Genomic DNA, 20,981 nt, shown 5'->3' with positions numbered 1-20,981 from the left:
GTTGAAAAACAAAATGGAATCAGATAATTAAACAACAATTAAGTCAATAATTAGCTTCCACTTTCAGCCCTGGACAATGTAATTTTCCTCAATTAGGTAAATCATTGAGGCACTAAATTAGTTTTTTCTTTCTCTCAATGTTCCTCATAAATTATTATTAGGCATATCCCTCAAGAAATCAATCAATCAATCGATCAAACGTCTGGTGCCAAATTTTACCGTGCAAGTACTCCAGATGTCAGCAGAAAAGCTAGGGCCAGCATAAAACTGTCTATATGTAATCTACTATTGTGACCATGTACTGACATCATTGACAGTCCTGATAATGACACTGCTGGTTTCCAAAGCAAAAGCCTATGCTGGCATTCCTCAAATCTGGGAGGGTCACTGCCTGCAGAGTTTAGCATTGGCCCTCCAGGGCAAGATTTGAGGAACTCTGGCCTATGGATCTATTTAGAAAGGATTGAATAAGGCCAGGGGTGCTCAATCCTGTTCCTGGAGAACTACCTGCCTGCAGAGTTCAGATCCAACCCTTATTCAACACAACTCTCTGTAATCATCAAGTGCAGGAATATAGGGCTGCATCCAAAAACTGAAAGAAATGCTGCCATCTGAGAATTTTAGGATGCAGCCCATATCTTCAGGAACAGGACTGGGGTCCCCTGAAGGCAGTCAGTTGGGGAGATTGTTGAGGTACCTAGTATTTGTATAGTACCTAGTATACCTAGTATTTGACTCCCTCTGTTGTCTTAAAGGGGACATTGCAAAATAAGCCAATCCACTCCCAAGTATGCCAGTGTACGCGGAAAATGTATTTACTTCTTAACTTTATTCTAGAAAGCTGGGCACATATAAGTGAAAGGCCAAGGATGCGTTATAAGATAAGCGTTTATCTCCAAACATTTTTTATAATGACTAAAAATGCGGAAGTTTTTATTTTATTTTAGTATATAAAGATAATTGATACGTTACACTATTTCTCGCAAACTATGTAATAGCTTATGGAGGTTTTGATTTTATAAAGGTTTTGGTGTTATAAAGACTAATATAAACAAATAATGAAAAAATAATATTCATATTTTTACAAGAATTTGCTTGAAATTAAGGTAATGGCTATAAAGGCACACTGAATCTCGTAATAAGCTGACCTCTTATTATGTATGAATAAATCTACCAATGAATCCGTTTAATTAATTCACATAAAAGCGTGATTTAAAGGACCAATCCGAGTTTACTACCTTGGTTTGACATGATTAACAGGAAATGCACCAATAGAATGTAAGCCAATGACAGACCGCAAGCACATTCCGTTCAGTGCGTCAACGGGGAGGGTGGATACATGTTTTAAAAATCATGCGAAATGTCTTGAGTTCAGCACGGTAAGTTTCTCAAAGTCTTTAATTTGTTTATTTACGTTTAACGTAGATATGCCCGTGTATGTTGTAATGTTAGATCAAATCCAAAGCTCGCGTCCGTTAAAACGCTCAGCTCATAACTTGAGCAGACAAAGAAGCAAGTCTTTTGTCGGTCGATTTAAAACCACTTTCGCTGTACACTTTGCGGCTGATGTTATTCCCACATTATTACCCATCTTAAAAGATCGTTATGTGCCAAATATTTGCTGTCTAAACATTAACCTGCAGACATTTAACCTTGTGGATTGCTGTATTGTACGTTTGATAGGGTGAGGAGCTTGTCACTCACAATGAAAGCCAATCACCATCTCTCACTTGTGTTTATATCCCGCCTTTTCCTGTTAGTTCACGTTAGTTAGAGACGTGTTCGGTATTTGTGAGATTTTTCGGAAAAACAGGGTCGATGGTGTATTAACCGTACAAAATGAATAAAAATGTCTAAATCAAACTTTCACAATCTTCAGCCAGGTGAGATTATTTGACTCCGGTAAGTGGAACCCCGTTAGTTAGTTACGGAGGTTTTGCTAAATACAGGCTAGTCTACTCCAATTACAAATACTGTAACAGTAACTCAAACTCTGCTTTAAAAGCGGTGTTTTCACCTTGAGAGCACTTCATTTAACGCTAAAGTTTGCCTGTCACCAAACAAAGCTGCCTGCAGTGGGTGTCAGCTAGAAATTAAGGCTATATATTTGTCTTACACGCAGTCGAAGCTCTTGTTTCAAGTTGTAGCCAATCGTCCAGTGTCTCGGGCGTTGACATCTGTCACTGTATACTGTATATTACCATTATCTTTTCTCTCACCCTGGTTAAACTTTTATATGAACTATGGATAATCCTTGGCCCTAGGTTAATGTTAGATCTGACTGCTCGAAACGTCAACCTATTGATGACTGTAGAATTTATTGTTGTTATTATTCTTGTACAGTCATGGCCGAAAGTTTTGGCAGTGACACATTTTGTGTTTTGCAAAAATTAGAAATTTGCTGTCAACCAATCATGAATTCCAGTAGTACGGCATATGCAAATGTGACGCTGAAGCCAACGAGTGAAGTTTATCTGAGGAAAGTGTCAGATGAATTCAACAGATCACATGCACCTGCAGCGCTTCTGTGAATGGAGAAAACAGAAAAACTATAGGATTACATAAAAAGGAATATAGGCATATACACTAAACATTTCACTTAAATCATATTGACAGATTAACGAAACGAAAGAAAAAATGTGCTAAATTCCGGTTCATTGTGACATGTTCCAAAGTTCTTTGGAGTTAATCATTGCTAACAAGAACACGATTGGAAGCACTTCTTCCTTCCTTTTGTAGCAATCAGTCTGCTGATCTCATTTTTAATAATGGTGATTCCACCTGACTAGTACTCATTCACACTTTCTCATGTGCTGCTGATATGATTAGTCTGTTAATGTTAGCTGGTCATTTTGTGAAATGTGTAAAATTCTGATAATATCAAATTTTTTGATGATTTTATAGTAGTGATTTTATAATTTCAAAATTATGCCAATAAGTGCTCCTCTGCTGCTGTCTACTGGTTATAGTTGTGATTTTGATGTATTTTTTATTTTATTTTGCATAAGTTTTTGTTTACCACAAAGTATACATTTGTTCATCCCATTAAAAATAACATTCAAACGGAATCATTTTAGAGCTTTAAAGTTGTGATATGCTTAAGTCATTGAAAAGTGCTTGAATTTCTCCCTCAAATGTTGTACAAACTCTGAAATGAATGATGCATTCAACTATTTCTACCACAACACCATGGTTACAGTTAGCGTTACCACTTTCCTAGCGTATGTAAGTGCTGTTTATAACCGATTTCTGTGCAGAATTTGAATGATTCTCACTAGATCTCACAGTAACCTTATCATTTTGCGGTGAATTCAAACACTTCTCACTAGATCTCGCAGCACTGTTGCAAATGTACAGTAACTGTTTCGCAAAATCAGCTTTGGCTCTCCCTTGGCTTTGCATCGTGGTCCGTGCTGAGATTTAACGCGGTTTAATTTTGCTTACATTTACCATTTGATGTTTCTCAAATGGAACCAAAATGGCAGAGCTTATGAGTTGGGCAGCGCGGTGGTTGCGCCAGTGCAACCGCTTACAAAAATTAGTTGCACAAAATGGTCGCAGTCTGGAGCTCTGTAACTGTAGATGAGAGGTTTTGGGGCCCATTAAAAACTTTTGAGAAGAAGCGTTTAAAAATGATTACAATAATTACAAAAAGAAAGGGAAAACAATAGTATGTAACCTAATAAAAACTAAATATTTTGCAAATAATATTTGACACCTCTGTAATATTGATTGATCAGTATAAATTAGGGGTGTAACGGTTCACAAAATTCACGGTTCGGTTCGATACGATTCACTGGTGTCTCGGTTCGGTTCGGTACGGTTCGGTACGTTTTAGATACAGCAAAAAAAAAAAATTGGCAGATACATTTCCTTGATTTAAAAAAAAATATATATTTATTAAAACTAACAACGTATGTTTTTTTTTACATTGAACAATGATGGAGCTATTCTTTACCCATCTTTTATGGTGTTTTCTTAGCAGCATACTGTATAAAACAAAAACAGCTCCTTATAAAAAAAAAATTAAAATGTTATATTGTTGTAGTAGTTCTGAACAAATACAAAGATGTAACTTTTTATATGGAACTCTATAACTCTTTATATTGAGTGTGTTTTTACTCAATTGGTTCTTTATAGGGATTATGTTTTTTGAAACAAAGCAGGAATTATGGTCTGGCTGAAATGGGCTCGTGAAGGAATATTGTAACGGGGCTCAATTACATTAAGCATGTTCTTAAAACCTGCGTTTTCCACTACAGAGTAAGGCGCTCGCTCACTCAGTGCGCGCTGAAGGCTCGTTGCAGAATGGCTAAAGGGTCTTTCACACAGGACGCAGTATGCGCGGCACTGGACTCTGGGCTCAGCGTTGCCCTTCAGATACAACGCGATTGGCGCTGCACTATGGCAAGAGCAAAGTAGGTTGAGTTTTCAAAACTGCCCGTGCATACGTTCTATTTATAACAGTTCTTCTATCTAATAACGTGCAGGCCTGTTAATTGTAGCCTATCGTACTGCTCAGGAAATTCCGACACAGTACAGTACTAGTCCATTTTGATTTCCGTGCTTGTTTGGATGCCCCGATCGTTTGGTAAAGTGCACCCAAACACCAGACCTGTTGGTTATCGGAGGATCTTCTATTTGTGGTCTGTTAAACGCATTGGCCATTTTGCAACGAGCCTTCAACGTGTACTGAGTGAGCGAGCGCCTGACTGAGTAGCCTAACATAAACATAGGCTGGTGTTTTTTTTTCTTCTTCGGGGGTGTCAGGGGCGTTGCCTGTTATGTCGTTTGGGTTATTGGGCTACCTTGTTGAACGCATATCATTATATTTCACAATTTTTTATTTATTTTCCAAATATAATTAATTAGTCCAACGAACCGTTCGGTACATAATGCGTACCGCGTACCGAACCGAAAGCCTCGTACCGAACGGTTCAATACGAATACGCGTATCGTTACACCCCTAGTATAAATTGGATCTTTATATATACAAATGCATAGCTGCCTTTTAAGTTTTAGAGTGGGGTCTCTCAGGATGATGGTATTTGGGGGTCTGTGTCATCTAAAAGATTGAAAACTTCTATATTAGACTAAAGGTCACTGAAATTCTCACTAGCACCAACAACAACATAGTTAGGGGGATTGGATTGCCACCAGCTGCCATAAAGCTTCAGTTTGCCTAATGTGTTTTTCCAATGTCTAGACTCTCATCAGCACTTTTTCTTTCTCTCATTATCTTTCCCACAGCAAATTCTTCAGATGCCACCAAAAAGTGAACAAGCATACACCGATCCAGAGCTCAATCAGTAATGAACCCATTTTGGAGCATGTCGACAAACGCTGGTCGTAAGGTGAATTATGGCAGTCCACCAGTATGTCTTTTCATGAACACATTTGACCTCTCTTGATCCTGTCCTTTATTTCTGGCCTATTAAACTAGCTTGTGAGTCTGCTGAGATTGACAAAAGATTTCTCAGAGTTTCTTTACTTGTGATGCAAATTAATGAATTAAACCTCTCTTAAAATGTGAGGTTCTTTTTGATATTGCTAGCATAAACATTCCCGTGTCCTTTACCTGGGGTCCGTTCTTCGTACTTTGCTTAATACATCTGAGATGATTTGAAAGATGTCAGATCTTCTAATCACGGTAACTGATCGCTGGCTAATTTGGTTCTTCAGATGAATTAGCGGATTTGATTAAAATCTCTGGTTTATGTTGCTGTAAGATTGCTGCACATTCCCTGTAAAGGGCAGATGTATCGATAGTCAAAACCATGATCAGCAAAGCAGCAATTGGCTGGCGGCAAGACAGCAACATAATGACATCATATAGTTAAAAAGACACCTGATGAGAAGAAAAAAAAACCTTGACAAATTTCTGGTCCTATATAAGGAAACAAAACTAAATGTTATAATAGGTAAATGAAATGTGCACTTATTTTATATTTACAATTACTAGTATTTGTGAAGGTTTTACATTTTTAGTTCAATGTTGTAATTAGCAATTCATGTTATATTATCTTTAAAGCAGATTTTTTATGTGAACGCAAAGTTTCTTATCGGTCAAGATCAAGTTATCTGCATCTTCTGCGCTCCAAGGCACTCCCATAATAGCTGTCAGCACTCAAATTAATCCATGACTCTGATTAACTGTACGGCATGTGTGTAAGACTCTAATACAATTATAAAGTTATTATTTGAGCACTAATCTTTCATTGAGTAAAACTGGTTGTGTGTACGGTATTAACATTATACATTATAATATTATTTTCCAATTACATTAAAAATTATTATTTTAAATGATTGTCCCCAGATTAGTAGAGTACTCTTGTTATAGAGTAGCATTGGCTGGGATATATTTTAAATATCAGTTCCACTTAAAAGGATGCAAGCTGATCCTGTTTATATTAAATAAGCCTGCTCCCGAGCAGGTTTAAGTTTACAGACCTGTTGCTATGACAGCAAGTCCAAGTGGCTGTTTCATAAAACAAGCTTACCAAATAAGCCAGGCTTATTTCAGTTAGTCTGACTTATTTTCACTTGATTTGGTTTCATAAAGCAAAATTACCATAGCTCAAACTCAGTCCCTGGGGCAACATATGCTGGGAAACTAACCTGGTCCGGAGCAGGCTAACTGTCAGGCTAAGCTGAGCTCCTCTAACACTGACCAATAGGAACGCATTGATATTACCACTGACTCCCTCACATAGGCTACAATTAGTTGACTTTATTATTATTCTAAAAATAAAAGTATACAGAAAATGTAACTTAAATAATCCAATAAATAAGAACATTAGACTACAACCAACTATATGTAATGTATTGTGGCCAAAATGTATTTTTATTTTTAAGATGAAAGGATTTGAATATAGTTGCTACTTGCTCATTCAGTTGATCAGCAGTTTCTAGCCATGCAGCCTTTCTCTCGGGTTTTATGACAACTGTACCATTTATAGTTAGTACCGTTTCAATGTTCTACTAATATCTAAAATGGATCTTTTAAAGCATTTAAAAAAAAACTAAATTAAAAGTTAAAACCACTGAATTAAAAATGAAAATAAATAATAGAAATCAGGCTACATTTTAACTGATAAGAGGAACACACATTAACTAATTTTAAATAGTAGGGCTTTATTAGCAGCCTACATTTTTTAAGTTACTGCTATGATAAAAATGTACTTGTATGTAGGATAAAAATTCCGCATGCGTCACATTTAATGTCCCACAACAAATATTTTAGCAGAATGCATATTTATATTATTCTATTTCTCTCAGTCTATTTTCCTGACAGCAAAATGTTTATATTTGCATGACTTCCTAGCATTTAAAGATGAAAAATATACCTGTGACATGTAATTTATGCACAGAGGAAAACACAATGTCTCAAATGCATTCACTGTTTGCCGTAGTGGATTGATTTGATCCATGATAGAATTTAAGGGGATACTCCACCCTAAAATGAAAATGGTCATTAATCACTTACCACCATGTTGTTCCAAACCCATAAAAGCTTCGTTCATCATCGAAACACAATTTAACATATTTTGGATGAAAATCTGGAGGCTTGAGACTATCCCTTAGACTGCCAATTAAATAACCGTGTCAAGGTCCATAAAAGGTATGAAAAGTTGGTTGCACTGTTTCTTTGTATATTTAGCTTTGATTTGAAATGAACAGTGCATCCTTGTGGGGCAGATGACACAGAAGAGCACACGCAGCATACGGTGATATGGAGGGACACAGAGGAGACCGTTGACCAAGGAATTATTGAATAAAGACATTATTTTTGTCACGTCACTTATATAACCCAGATTGCATGTCTGATGGCAGATAAGAGTATTCTGACGACAACTTTTCATACCTTTTATGGACCTTGACACGGTTATTTACTTGGCAGTCTATGGGACAGTCTCAAGCCTCCAGGTTTTCATCCAAAATATAATAAATTGTGTTCCGAAGACGAACAGAGCTTTTACGGGTTTGGAATGACATGGGGTTAAGTGATTTAACGACACACTTTTTTTTTTTATTTTGGGTTGGAGTAACCCTTTAAGGGCTACATAAGAATAAGTGTGCACATCCAATTATCCTGAGTCTGACTAATTGAACCTGGATCAAATTAGTGAACTTAAATTGTAGTTTATGAAACGATTGATTTGTTAGGTTATTCCAAGTAAGGTTTTGGAACTTATTCCTCTTTTTTTTTTTTAAGCATCTTCTATGAAACAGCCCACAGGATGAACTTCCAAATAATCCAAAATCATGCCAAATCATCAACAATCAAATCATCCAGCTTACGGTGTTAGTGATGTACAAAGAACGGGCCACCTGAAGATTAATGACTGTTCACAAAGTAATGGTGTAACAGGAGTGACTGCAATAAGGAATCACGTTGGAGGCTCAGGGTTTAAAGGTGATTTTTGCACAGATCAGCCTCTCTAAAGTCACAAGCTTTAGTGGTGGAGGAATTTTCTTTTACAGAATGATGGAAGCTAGTATCTCAATTCTGATATGTTTTAGAATTATGGTTTTAAACTCTTGCTAAAATCTGAGAGTTGTAGTCTATTAGTGCTTTTGACTTGGCTCGGCAAAAGGAGTAACGGTGTGTTTGTTGTAAACTACAAAGGTGTTGTCCTGAATTGGTGTGGCATGGAATCACAGCTGTCATAAAGATATTATATTCTGCGGTTTCTTAATAGATGCCGATTCATGAACCAACTGCTCTTTTTGATTTGATAGATATTTCTTGGACTAGCTGTTAGCAAATTGTTTTAAGAGTGTATTTGACTGTATTCTGTGATATTTAGTTGTATTTTGTTGTCGTTGTTTATTACAGGCTGTGTGCTGAGTAGCTGAATCGGTTTGCTGTGTTAGTTTTTCCTTTCTTTAAGTTTCTGGTTTCTAATTTTTACCTTCAGTTTCTTGAAATGTAGTCTCTGTAACTCTGCATAATTATATTAAACATTGAGAACTGTAGGAGTCTAATCGGGTCTAACAGTGCTAGATATGTATTGGAGGATGAAAAGCATAATCTGTAACAAAAAATATATAAGATAAACTTGCAAAAGGTTTTCCAGTTGATTTCCAATTCAATTTCATTCACATTGCACTTAAACTCCAAAGAAAATAAATGTTAAGGCCTATATTTTGCATGTGTAGTTTATCAATTTTTTTTTTTCACATTCTTTGACTCTTACTTTGAACTTACTGTTCAAGTCAATTAAAGGGTTAGTTAATGTGGCTGACACTCACTCTGAGTTGGACCTGGAAATTTCAAATGATTAAAACATCATGAACTATTGCAAATAAAATGCTTCAATGGATTTTTGAACCATTGAACAACTGTGAATTTTTTTGTGTAGAGATCTGACGGTGAGGAGCAGGGTGGACCAACGGAGCAGAGATACAGTCCAGCTCGTTCTCCATTTGGTAAAAAACAGCTTCCCTCCATCCCAAAGACTGTCATCCCGATCACTAAAGCCGCCTCGCCGGCCTCCTCTACACAGTCTGCCAATGGCACACATGCCTCGTATGGCCCTTTCTATCTGGAGTACTCGCTGCTTGCAGAATTGTGAGTTATGCTCCGTTTTTATTTATTTGCTTTCAGGGGTAATCATACAGCAGTCCAGGTTCCACAGGTTTTGGCCAAGAACAATTTTGATGGATTTTAAGTAATGTTGAATAAATAATGAAGCTGTGATTTATAAAACGCATCATACCTGAGATTGAATAGAATTATATGACTGTAAAACTAAGTTAAAGAGTATGCATCACATTTGTTATTCAGCAGTTGTCTCAGAGTTGTGTATCAGCACCCTAAGTTTATGCAGCATTTTACCGTGTATCTGTTGCAGCACATTGGTGATCAAGCAGAAGCTCCCTGGCATCTACGTTCAGCCTTCATACAGATCAGCACTAAGTAAGCATGCCTTCCTCTTCCACTCTATTCTGTCTTGCACAGATGCTGTCACACACAATGCTCTTATGCTGCACTCCATTAAACTCCAAAAGAATTTGGAAAAGTGCAACAGAATGTGCAGTCAATTTAACTTCTGTGACTGTGTCAGCATGGGATTGCACTGTCACAAAAATATGTTGGTGCTCAGGGAGATGTGCATGATTAATGAGTAGGGTTGGGCATCGATTGGGTTTTTTATGATGCCGGTGCCAAATCGTTACTTTTAAAACGGTACCGGTGCCTGAACCGATACTAGTGATAGATGAAGTATAACACCGTTTTCAGATAAAGTTAGGTTACTTACTCTGAGGCGATCACAAATTTGTGTACAGTTTATGGAGCTAATCACTATAGCCCCGCTAAAAATGGCATAGCGACGCCCTGCTTCTAACGTCCATTTCTGAGAACCAGGACAAATATTTCAGTTGATCGCTCAGACATTAAGCGGCACCGAAATCTGTGTTCTGATTTGGTTCGGTGCATACTGGTCCCATAGGCACCAGGTTTCGGTACCCAACCCTATTAATGAGATGAAAGGATTGGCATTTTTTTTTCTATATGTAGCTACCAAACATCGGACAACAGAAATCAATATGGTCGCAAGTCAGACATATAGAAAACCCCCACACCTGGATTTGAATGGAGCACAGCATTGGTCATTGTGTAGGATCATTGTGCTTGTTTTGCATCATCAAATAGTTTAAATTATGAAAAGATCAATGTTCTTTAACTGAACTTAAACTGAACTGAACTTTAATTTGCTACATTGCTAATTTCTGTAAGTATGCAACAATGTCTTGTCTCTATTGCAGTGTGGTTTGGTGTGATTTTCATCCGACATGGCTTGTACCAAGATGGTGTGTTTAAGTTCACCGTCTACATTCCTGATAACTACCCAGATGGAGACTGTCCTGTAAGTATAATATACATTTTCCATACATCTTTCCACACATCAAGAATAATGATTTGCTACATGTATTAATAAATTAATCAATGATGGCTCCCCACATTAGTTTGGTGTTTTTTCCTCTGTAAACTCATTTACAGTTTTTGTAGAAGCTACACACACCATGAATTAGAACTGTTTGAAATGTTAGACCATTAAACATTAGCCCAGATTTAACATGGTGATGGTTGGTTGCTATAAAAAATTTAAAAGAAAAGTGACAAAGTAGAAAAGAATGTCTGTGCATAGCACCTTACGCATTATATTTTATGATGAAGCTGGAGAATAAGAAACATGCATACTTTTAGCTTTAAAATAACAAAACAAGAGGGTGTATGCATGTTCTTGACATTTTGTTGATAAATGGAAAGAACTGCACCTCGATTCAGAGTGGCTATTGGGGTCATGATGCCGAAACAAGTGGTGAAAGTGGAACTTATGTGTGTGTGGTGGAGCTAGAATATCCAGCCACACCCACACACCAACCCTTCCCACAACTTTATCTATCCCTTTCACGCCATTAGATGGCATTTGACTCTGTAGTGAGTACCACTTGGGCTAATCTGCTGTTATATTAGCCATAGTACAGTCAGACTTTGCTGTAGACTTTACAAGTTTCATTGAAATATTTAAACATTCCATCTGGCATTAATTCTGTAACCGTATGATGTGATGACATCAGGGTGCGTCTAGGAACAGAACATTACTGGCAACATTATCAAGTCAGTAGAGGTGTGTTCATTTTATTTGCATCATACAGTTTCTTACCTGCTTGCTTGTTTTCTTATTTTTAAATACACAAGTAATGGAAATATCTATTGACTTTAATATCTGTGCTCAACTCTCAAACAAATGTGAGTTATGGAAACAAATTTTTCAGAAGGTTTGGGACACATAATTTTCTTCTTTTTGTTGTTTATGCATGTTGTGTTTTTTTTCAGAGGGTCATTTTTGACACCCCGGTTTTCCACCCCCTAGTGGACCCGGTCTCTGGCGAGCTGGATGTGAGAAGAGCTTTCACCAAATGGAGGTCCGTTTTAAAAAAGAAAAAGAAAAAATCCTGCCTTACTGTATTGCCCTTTACCTCCCTGGAATCAAAATTTGAAGGGGCTCAAGGTTGTTTTGGAAATATTTCAGTGCCATCAAAATTAATGTGTTAATGCATGCATTTAATTTCTTTTCAGTTTAACATGTTAAAAACATTTAACACAATTAATGCAGGGGCAGAACTAGAGTAGGCCACCCCATATTTTTTTTGATTTATATTTAAATTGATCTAAATTTGCAGGCGAAACCATAACCATATCTGGCAGGTCCTTATGTACGCCCGCACAATCTTCTATAAGATCAACACCATGGATCCGCTCAACCCAGAGGCTGCAGTCCTGTGAGTAATAGATTGTATATCTGCTTTTGTTGTTGTTTTTCCTAGCACATACACTAAATAACAGTGACACTAAATAAGTTTCTAAATAAAAGCGACTGAAGTTGCTTTTGCTTCAGTGAAATGAAGTAACCACAATATCTCTCTCATGTGCTTAGGCATTGCCTGTGTTATTCTGAGGTTTTTGACTTCCTGTGTGTTTGAAGTCATGTAGTGCTGAAAGGCTTGGTCCAACCTCACACTGTGTCTACAACAGACATGGATGGTGCGACGAAACAAAATACTACAGAAACCTTTATTGTCAGTGATGCGGCACTATACGACAAACCCCCGAGAGTAAACTGATGCCTTGTTCTATTTATGATGTACTGACACAAAATTCTAATGATTTACGACAGTCGCTTTGTTGTGTCCAGTGTAGACCCCCTCAAGCTGTTGCAGCGTGGCACGGCAAACTATCGCATCCAGTGTAGACACAGTGCCAATCTTTGCCCCCCATTTATTTCCTCTTAGCTGTGCCTTCCAGTAGTCGAGAGCTTGTTTTATGAAACCCTATACAACCCTATATTGACTGTTTTTTTGCTTTCTAATATAAATGCTTTCTGTCCAGGTATGACAAAGACATCCAGCTCTTCAAAAGCAAAGTGGTAGACTGTGTCAAGCTATGCAATAGTCACCTGTTTGATCAGCCCAAGTTTGATGATCCTTACGCAATAAGGCAAGTACAGCACTCAGATGTTGTATTGTGGGGTTTTCCTCCACCGTTGTGATCTCTTAAGGCCTTTTAACACTGAACGTAAAATTCGGTGTGATGATGCTTTTGAATCAAAAGAATAGATCCCTATGGCACTATTCACACCCGGTGCGATCATTTGTGGTGTGAAATTTATTTTTTTCATTCTTCGATGAAAAGGGCCAGCCAATTAAATTTAAGCTTGAATCACATGCCTTGGAGGTATGGGGCTCTTTGGTCCAGGCTAAACGGTGAGCTCGGACCCCTCTCTCTGGACAGGGGGAGTACCCTGACTCGGGAGTAAGTATCGAGCTCGGAGCCCTCTCCCCAGACAGCTCAGACATTTACTTGGTTTATTATATGTAATTGTGAAATCGTGAAAGGATGTTTATGACAAATGATAATGGAGTGTATATTTTAAAGGTCCCCTTCTTCGTGATTCCATGTTTTAAACTTTAGTTAGTGTGTAATGTTGTTGTTGTTGTTGTTAGAGTATAAATAATAACTGTAAAATTCTAAAGCTCAAAGTTCAATGCCAAGCGAGATATTTGATTTAATAGAATTCGCCTACAAAAAAACGACCCGTTTGGACTACAGCCCTCTAGTTTCTGCAGTAATAACGTCACTAAAACAGTTTTTGCTTGGGCTTCCCAGGAACGCTGTACTTTGAGATTAATGGTTACAATTTTTGTTTAACTCGGTTCCCGAAGATTATAACCCACATGTAAAACTATGTGCAGCACATTTAGCTGAGGACAACTTTCTCAATCTCAATCAGTTTAATGCTGGATTTGCACAAAGATTATTCTTGAAAGATGTAGCAGTTCCCTCTTTGTCTGGAGAAGGCGTTGTTTATGGACCACCACCGGTAAGTGTATTTTATTATTTAAGTTGGTGCGTTTAACAGTTTCTGTAACTTATTACACAAAGGGCAACACTGTTTAGCTTTGTTAACTAGATGTTAGGGCTGTGCAAAAAAACAAATGCGGTTTTCATGCGCATCTCGTCAGTAAAAACGCTCCTGTGATTATAAATACATCTCCAGCACGTGCGTTCTAGCCCAATCGCGTTACCAGGAGGGTAGCCTGCTCTCAGCTGCTGTCGAATCACAACACAGTTACCGCTGGCCCAATCAGAACCCGTTACGTATTTCTGAAGGAGAGGCTTCATAGAACAAGGAAGTCATCAGCCCGTTTTTGTGACCGTGAAAACAGCGGTATACAGATAGGTGAATTGTGTGAAAAATACTGTGTTTTTTTTACACGCGAAACATGAACACATGTTATTTTGCTCATTGTAAACACAATCAAAGCTTCAAAAAAGCGCGTAAAACGGGACCTTTAAGATGTATTCTTGTAAGAATTAAGTTTGTTTCTATTGTAGAACCAAACTTTATTCAAATTTTATGCTGTATATTGAGCAGCTGATGATGTTAACTCCCAGATATAAGATGCATATCTGAGGAAAAATGCATTGTTGTTCCGCGCCAACTAGTGTGCAGGTGAGAATTAACAGAAAGCAATCAATAGTTTTGTGCTCTGTGTAATGCGGCAACCATTCAGCAACGATTCGCCTTATAGGCTGTTTACATGGGGACCAAAAAAAAAAATTAATCTGAACTCACATCTGACACAAATTGTACACTTCAAACACAATCTATTTTTATTTTTTATATTTCGTATCCATTCTGAGCCACTTAAAAATGTGGTTTTAAATCATATACTTATCTGATATCATACCTACATCCAAGTGCGAAGTCCAAATCACCACAGGTGTGAGATGCATTTACACTCAAAGAAAGATTTTTTTTTCTCCCTCTCTTCTCATATTATAGATTTGGCTTTGTGGTGTGTCTGTGTTAGGGCTGTGCAAAAAGGGCTGTGCATCTCAGGAAAGGCGTTCCTGTGATTAGAAGTATATCCCCAGCACGTGCGTTCAGATCAGGGTTGCCAGGTTTCTACACACTTGCTTCTCAAAACTTGTTCAAAACTAGCCCAATCACTTTTCCAGGAGGTTTTCCTTTGCATCCTGGGGTTAAAATACACTTTTTTTTTTTTTTTTTTTTTTTTTTGGCAGGGCTGCCTCAGTAAAATTCACATTTTAGGGGATAAACATCACGTTATTGGTATTGGGGTCGCTTCAACCCAGAAGTAAACTCATAGCTTGGCTATATAGAGATGCTGCACTGACCACGGGTAATTCACAATATCTTATTCAGATTCATTTTAAATTAATTACTTCAGAATTATAGATCTAACAACCCGAAGATGGAGTAATTGTCAAGAACAACAGTTATTTTTATCTGTTCAATTAGACTTTATGCTACACATAAATGACTGCTTCAATTTGTCAATGCTGGCAAGTGAACATGGTGTAAGGAGGGTTAATTACATCTGTTGTGTTCATTGCGAGTCATATAAATAAGTTTAAGTACACCATTCAAAAGTCGAGAGTCAGTGGTTGGAATCTTTCAGTGGAATTGTTCTAGTTTTGGCGGGGATAAATGTAAACACTGATTTAGGATGTTTGTGTGAATGTAAACAGCCAAGACAAAAATCAGACATGGGCAAAAGATTGTATTTGTGCATTAAGTATCTGCGTAAATGTGGCCTTGCTTTTTGAAACTTGGATTCATTTGTGAAAATGAAACCAGGAGTTTTCGTTCAGTGAGGTTAAAAGTTCAGCGTGGAGTCATCAGAATGGACTTCGGCTCGTTTTTCCGCATCTGATGTTTGTTTTCTGTCTGCAGCTTCTCTCCGTGGAATCCAGCAGTGCATGAAGAGGCCAAAGAGAAGATGTTTGCACATAAAGTGAGTGTGTGACGCTCTCCTGACTGCTCCCCACAATCAAGTAAAAACTGGCTTCTTCTTGGTATCTAATGCATGCCTCATTTTAAGTCATGAGCTTTTTTTTTTGTGTGGAACAGTGTTTCTTTTCCTTTTCTATTTCCTGTTGTCTTTTTCTAGTCTACATGCTTGTGGGTTGGCTAAAATGTGCATTATCGTGAGCATATTAACTACACCCTTGGTGCTTGTGACCAGTGGTGTTCTTTTGTTATTATAGCGGCGGCCGGAGGATTATAGCAAAGCACTGCCAGTGTCTGGGCTGTCCTGGGTGAAGCCTGGTTCCACTCAGCCTTTCAGCAAAGAGGACAACCCCCTTCAGACGTGAACCTTCAACGCTGTCTGTCCAGCAGGAGGGGCACTAGGCTACTGTGGCTCCAACGAACCACAAATATAGAATTTATGCAGTTCTATGAACTTTATCTTTATTCGGAAAACCCTCGCTCATCTTTAAATGAAAACTGCTATAATGTTCCCAGTATAGATCTAAAGACCCCACTCGTTCATTTCAGTGCTGAGGTTTGAACGCTCAGGCGGAGAGATTATTCTAGTCAGTAGTTACTTGCACATGTTAATGTTTTCAGGCACAACAAACCACCTCACTTATTTGTGTTGGTCTTTCTTTTCTAATTGACAAACTTGGTTTTCTCACTAATAATTTGACATATTTAATACATTTTCCCTTTATTTTCCTTTCCCTACAAAACTTGGTTATATTTGCAGACTGGGACAGAGCGCTGTTTTTTGTGTCTTGATGTATTTGGGTTGAGAATTTTTTTTTTTTTAATATATAAAATCCTGTGTATGATGTGGTTTTAATGTAAAATACAGAGCAAGACAAAAACTATTCATAAGACTCTGGCAACTTTTGTGTGTGTGTGTGTGTGTGTATAATGGTGCTTAGGCACTTTCCCACTGAGAATGGTTAACAACATTTCTGTTTGGATACTTCAGATCGGTCGTGGGCTCTGTCTCACCTGGTTGCTCATTGACGGCCTGGCTACATTGTTCAAAGTTGGCCTGTGTTTCATCAGCCTAAGTTAATCTTTGTTGTCCAGTAATGTAATTCACTTGTATTGTTATGGAAACCAAAATGGGTTTGATGTGTAAATGGAGCAGATTAACCATGGTTTAAATTTTAGAAATTCTTTTATAATGCATTTATTTTATTTATTATTTTATAATTATTATTATTTTGGGTGGTATCAGTAAGAGTACTGATAAGCTCAGCTGTGTAAGTAATGTATTATTATTATTATTATTATTATTATTATTATTATTTACTGTTAAAAGCAAATAAATGCATAAACAATGAAACTGGTCAGATTTTGTGTTTAGTGAAAGCAAATGGTCAGTGTTTCTGATATTTGCAGTTTATATTTATGTATGTGTGAGAGAGAGAGAGAGATTTGCTTTGGAACCCAAAAATAAATTTTGTGCTAGATAAAACAAGTCATTTTAGTTATTGATTATACACATTTTCTATTTGACATGCTCCTGTTTCTACAAGAGTTGTCAAGTCAGTGTTTACAAGCAGCAGTTCCCAAAAGCTCCACCAGAGGTGATCAAATATCAGAGACGCCGACTGCAACTTTCCCCCACGTCTCTCCTCCCACTGCTTCGACTACTACAGGGTCATTCACGGTCAAAGTAAAGCCCTCGCTGATTGGCTGGCGTCCTGGAACGGCCATCTTCTTTGTTGAACGGTCTAACTTCACGTTTTGCGTACAGTACGCTTATGTTACAGAATACCAGTATCATTTTAAGTACACGATATGGATCTTTGCTGACACCCAACTTGTAGACTCAGACGTGCGTCCCGGCTATTCCAAAACAAACGAATTCAACTTCGACCAATCACAGATGACTTAACGCATATGCAAATGTGCGTGTATCGTCATCCTACGTCAGCAGCGCTGGAGCCGCTGAGATCGCCCTGCCGCGATATTAACTACGCCAAAAACTTCGCTATTTTATCTCGCCGTCAATGATCGCTGTCACCGCAGGATTTGGCTTCGTTTGGGTAAGTAAGGTTGTCCGTTTAGTCTCCTAGTCTAAAGATAGTTACAGAGTGCTGAAACTCAGGTAGCTGTCATTCCCGATGAGCGCGAGAGAGACTGACTGACTTCATTTGCCTGAAGGGAATCCCAGTCTGGATGAAACACTCGTAGCACCTGAGCTCAGGTAGACTGTCACGGTATGAGCTCCACGTGAAAGACACGACACGGACAGCACTGAGTGTCCAGCCAGCGGTGGTTCTGAACTAACAGCGACCGAGCGCACTCCAGAAAGTAGAGCTCCGGGCGAACGTAACAGGAAAATAACAGCTTGTATTTGAAGGATTATCATGTTCCTTCGCTGTTGTGACTAAATATGAAGGGGACGCACGTTTAAAGTTGGAAACGCTGTGGAAGGTACAGTGATTTAATCTTTACTGGAGTCTAGGTTCGTACTGCTAATCTGGAAAGACAGAGACAGCATTACAGGCTTGACCGATGGAAGATGCTGTTAAGTAATATTAAGTCATAAAAAAGGGAAAAAGGCCAATGTCGATTTTTAAAGAGAGGTTGAACGGTCTGGGAAGGCAACAGGTCCAAAAAAGTAACTTAAAGAAAATAATATATTATTCAGAATTATCCTAGTGGACACAAAACTTCCTTCGATTGAAGAATCATCCATATGTATTTGTTATGAATGCTACCATCGCATCTACATTTCATATTGTTAGTTTCAGTTCTGTTACATACAGATCTATATGACACATGACTGTGTGTAAATTAGCACTGGCCTGAGTTTCAAACCAGAGACTTCACTACTACAGGCTGTAAAATCTGGCCAGGAAAGATGCTGGGACTCCAGGGAGATTTGCTTGAATTTAGCCTTCAGTGTGTTCTGATGGATCTCCTTGAATGCACTGAAAGGGGCTGTTCATGTGGACCGTGCACTACAACATTTAAGTAACATTTAGGACACGGCGTTTCTGTTTGTTGTGTGTTTGTTGGTAGGCCTGTCGCAATAATCAGAATATGAACTTATCGCACAATATATGTACATGAGCTCAATAATGTCTCGTGATGCAATATATTGCCTATTATATTTACATAAAAATTTTGTGTCTTTTGCAGCTTCTCGTACATAATGTGGTGTTGTTGGGGCTAGTTTGAATTAAAGGGGTCATATGATGTAATTTCAATTTGTCCTTTCTCTTTGGAGTGTTACAAGTTCTTGGTGCGTGAAAAAGTCAACCACTCCTACCTAAAACGGCTTGTTCTAACACGCCCCCACATGGTTATGTCACGATGTGGGAAGATTTGCATAATGACTCGCAATTGTTCACGCAAAGAAAGAAGGCGTAACTTTATGCTTGAGGCATTCAGCCAATCACAACACACTAGATAGCTGGCCAATCAGAGCACACCTCACTTTTCAGACTGATGAACTTTGTAAAAATCGACACGTTTCAGATAGGTGGGGGGCATAGAGGAGCAACAATAATGTACAGTATGTGGAAAATAATTTTATACCTTAAATCCACATAAACACATTGCATTACACCAAATACACAAAATAATGTTCTTTTTAGAAATGTCAAATGACTACTTTAATAAAATTCTTAGTTTAATATAGTTTCATCTGCAGATATGGCCTTGTTCAGGGATCTGTGCCTTTGTGCTTACGGACATCTGACTGTTAAGTAGGGATTGTGTTTTTCAGCAATACAGTGCACCCTTAATTTACAGAGAAACTAAGTTCTGGGAAAAATCTGTATGTGGAAAAATCTCCATATAAGTTATTTGTGAAATGTTATTTTTTTTCTACTTGTTACTTTGCACTTTTTGTAAAAAAAAACACTTTATTTACTATTTATTCAAGTTTTTTTTAAGGCATCTACTATTTTGATACTTAATTTCCGTGATCTAAATCTTTTTGAGAATTACAAGTTTGTTGTCATTTGAAAGTGTGCTGGCCTTCTTGCATTATGCTTTTATACTATGAATATATATTTAGTGGCATAAAATGGTCTCACAATTACAATATAGTTAATTTCTGGGGCAATATATTGCAATAGATAAAAAGATGTTATCGCGTGATAGGCCTATTTGTTGTTGTTGTGATATAGGGCAAGGGATGATGCACAGAGAGTCAACCAGAATCAACTGCTGTGAGCAGGAAGTGTCGAAGAATTTAGAGATGCACTTTAGCTCCAAAAACAATAAATACCTCGACACCCGTGTCCATCTGAAGTGCTGTTGAACTTGCATCAGGAAGCAAAATGTCGTTCAGTGATGACTCAATGGAAGCTGCAGGACAGGATCATTTGAGCCCACATATATTTTCCTCTGCTTGACAAATCTCTGAGCATCTTGAGTCATGATGATAATTGAAGTGCTTTTCCATTAGATCAAGAGAAAATCTTGTTCAGCCAGCTTTACATTAATTAAGTTTATGCATCAACTAAGAACTGTAACTGGTAGGTTGTCAGTGGTTGGTACAGAACGTGTTCGTGTTATGCCCTTTGCCTTTGTGCACTGGCAAGCAGCTGTTTCTTTCTGCTTCACTTTGTAAGGAGTGGTTTTCGTCATTCCTCAGTGGAAGCAGGTTCATTATTTGTACACTGTTATGTAAGATCTTATGTATGGTGCACCTTTGTTTGGAAGTATGCTAAGAATAGATGATACAGGTTTGTTGAATATAATATAAGGACCACACTCATCTTGAATTGTATCTGCAAGACCTGAATGACTAGGAACTAGGTTTTTTTTTTTTGCATGCAGATTAAGCTTAGTGATTCATGAAAGTTATTGTAAGACTAGACTTGCTTTCATGCTGGAAGATCTAAGTGAAGTCCTGTCGTTGGGGACGGATTGTTTCTTTGACTTTTTCTCTTGGGATGCACAGTAAATTGATAACGTCATTGATAACATTTAAATGATGAATTTTGTATTTATTTATTCAGTTTTGCTATTGGAGCATTGCTATTGTCAGCCATAGCACAAAATGAATAAATAGAATATCAGTAGCTTAATCATGTCAGTCAGAAATGTTAATGGACAGACATGAACTGTTCTTACAGAGATCAATCCCTCCTCATGGCGCAAGAAGTTGCATAACTG

The 20,981-nt window shown here is 37.8% G+C and overlaps 2 protein-coding genes across 14 annotated transcripts in view; both read left to right on the top strand.

The window, feature by feature from the left end:
• Window positions 1-1,234: 1,234 nt before the first annotated feature.
• Window positions 1,235-16,714, top strand: LOC128016857 (AKT-interacting protein). Of its 7 annotated transcripts, none has more exons than XM_052601710.1 (10): window positions 1,242-1,379; window positions 5,251-5,354; window positions 9,366-9,574; window positions 9,858-9,922; window positions 10,774-10,874; window positions 11,849-11,937; window positions 12,196-12,294; window positions 12,902-13,009; window positions 15,774-15,834; window positions 16,088-16,714. In XM_052601710.1, exons 2-10 carry the CDS (start codon window positions 5,313-5,315, stop codon window positions 16,193-16,195), a joined length of 882 nt encoding a protein of 293 aa, XP_052457670.1. In that variant the 5' UTR covers window positions 1,242-1,379; window positions 5,251-5,312; the 3' UTR covers window positions 16,196-16,714. The 7 variants fall into 7 exon arrangements, with proteins under 7 accessions (XP_052457673.1, XP_052457667.1, XP_052457670.1 ...); XM_052601714.1 differs by having other exon boundaries at window positions 15,774-15,874; XM_052601708.1 differs by having other exon boundaries at window positions 5,251-5,375.
• A 1,041-nt stretch (window positions 16,715-17,755) lies between these two features.
• LOC128016856 (chromodomain-helicase-DNA-binding protein 9) overlaps window positions 17,756-20,981 on the top strand; it is a 67,393-nt gene continuing 64,167 nt past the window's right edge. For 5 of the 7 annotated variants that reach the window (XM_052601699.1, XM_052601701.1, XM_052601700.1 and 2 more), the window contains exon 1: window positions 17,756-17,890. Coding sequence is in view for 1 of the 7 variants with exons in the window: in XM_052601702.1 (XP_052457662.1) it covers window positions 17,855-17,890 (36 nt within the window). In the remaining 6 variants the exon portion in view is untranslated. Of the gene's footprint in view, window positions 17,891-18,030; window positions 18,282-20,981 lie in introns of those variants that run through there. The other 2 variants (XM_052601702.1, XM_052601696.1) reach the window with 2 other exon arrangements.

Source organism: Carassius gibelio, chromosome A7 (assembly GCF_023724105.1).
Source record: "Carassius gibelio isolate Cgi1373 ecotype wild population from Czech Republic chromosome A7, carGib1.2-hapl.c, whole genome shotgun sequence".
NCBI lineage: Eukaryota > Metazoa > Chordata > Actinopteri > Cypriniformes > Cyprinidae > Carassius > Carassius gibelio.
Note: the sequence above shows the minus strand (reverse complement) of the source record. Positions and strands in the feature narration are given on the sequence as shown.

Bases quoted from the DNA above. Each gene is read 5' to 3' on its own strand.
- LOC128016857 (XM_052601707.1), top strand. From the start codon at position 1,287: ATGACAGACCGCAAGCACATTCCGTTCAGTGCGTCAACGGGGAGGGTG. The intron at 9,923-10,773 runs GTAAGCATGCCT...TCTCTATTGCAG, and splicing joins TTCATACAGATCAGCACTAA to TGTGGTTTGGTGTGATTTTC. The intron at 13,010-15,773 runs GCAAGTACAGCA...TTCTGTCTGCAG, and splicing joins GATGATCCTTACGCAATAAG to CTTCTCTCCGTGGAATCCAG.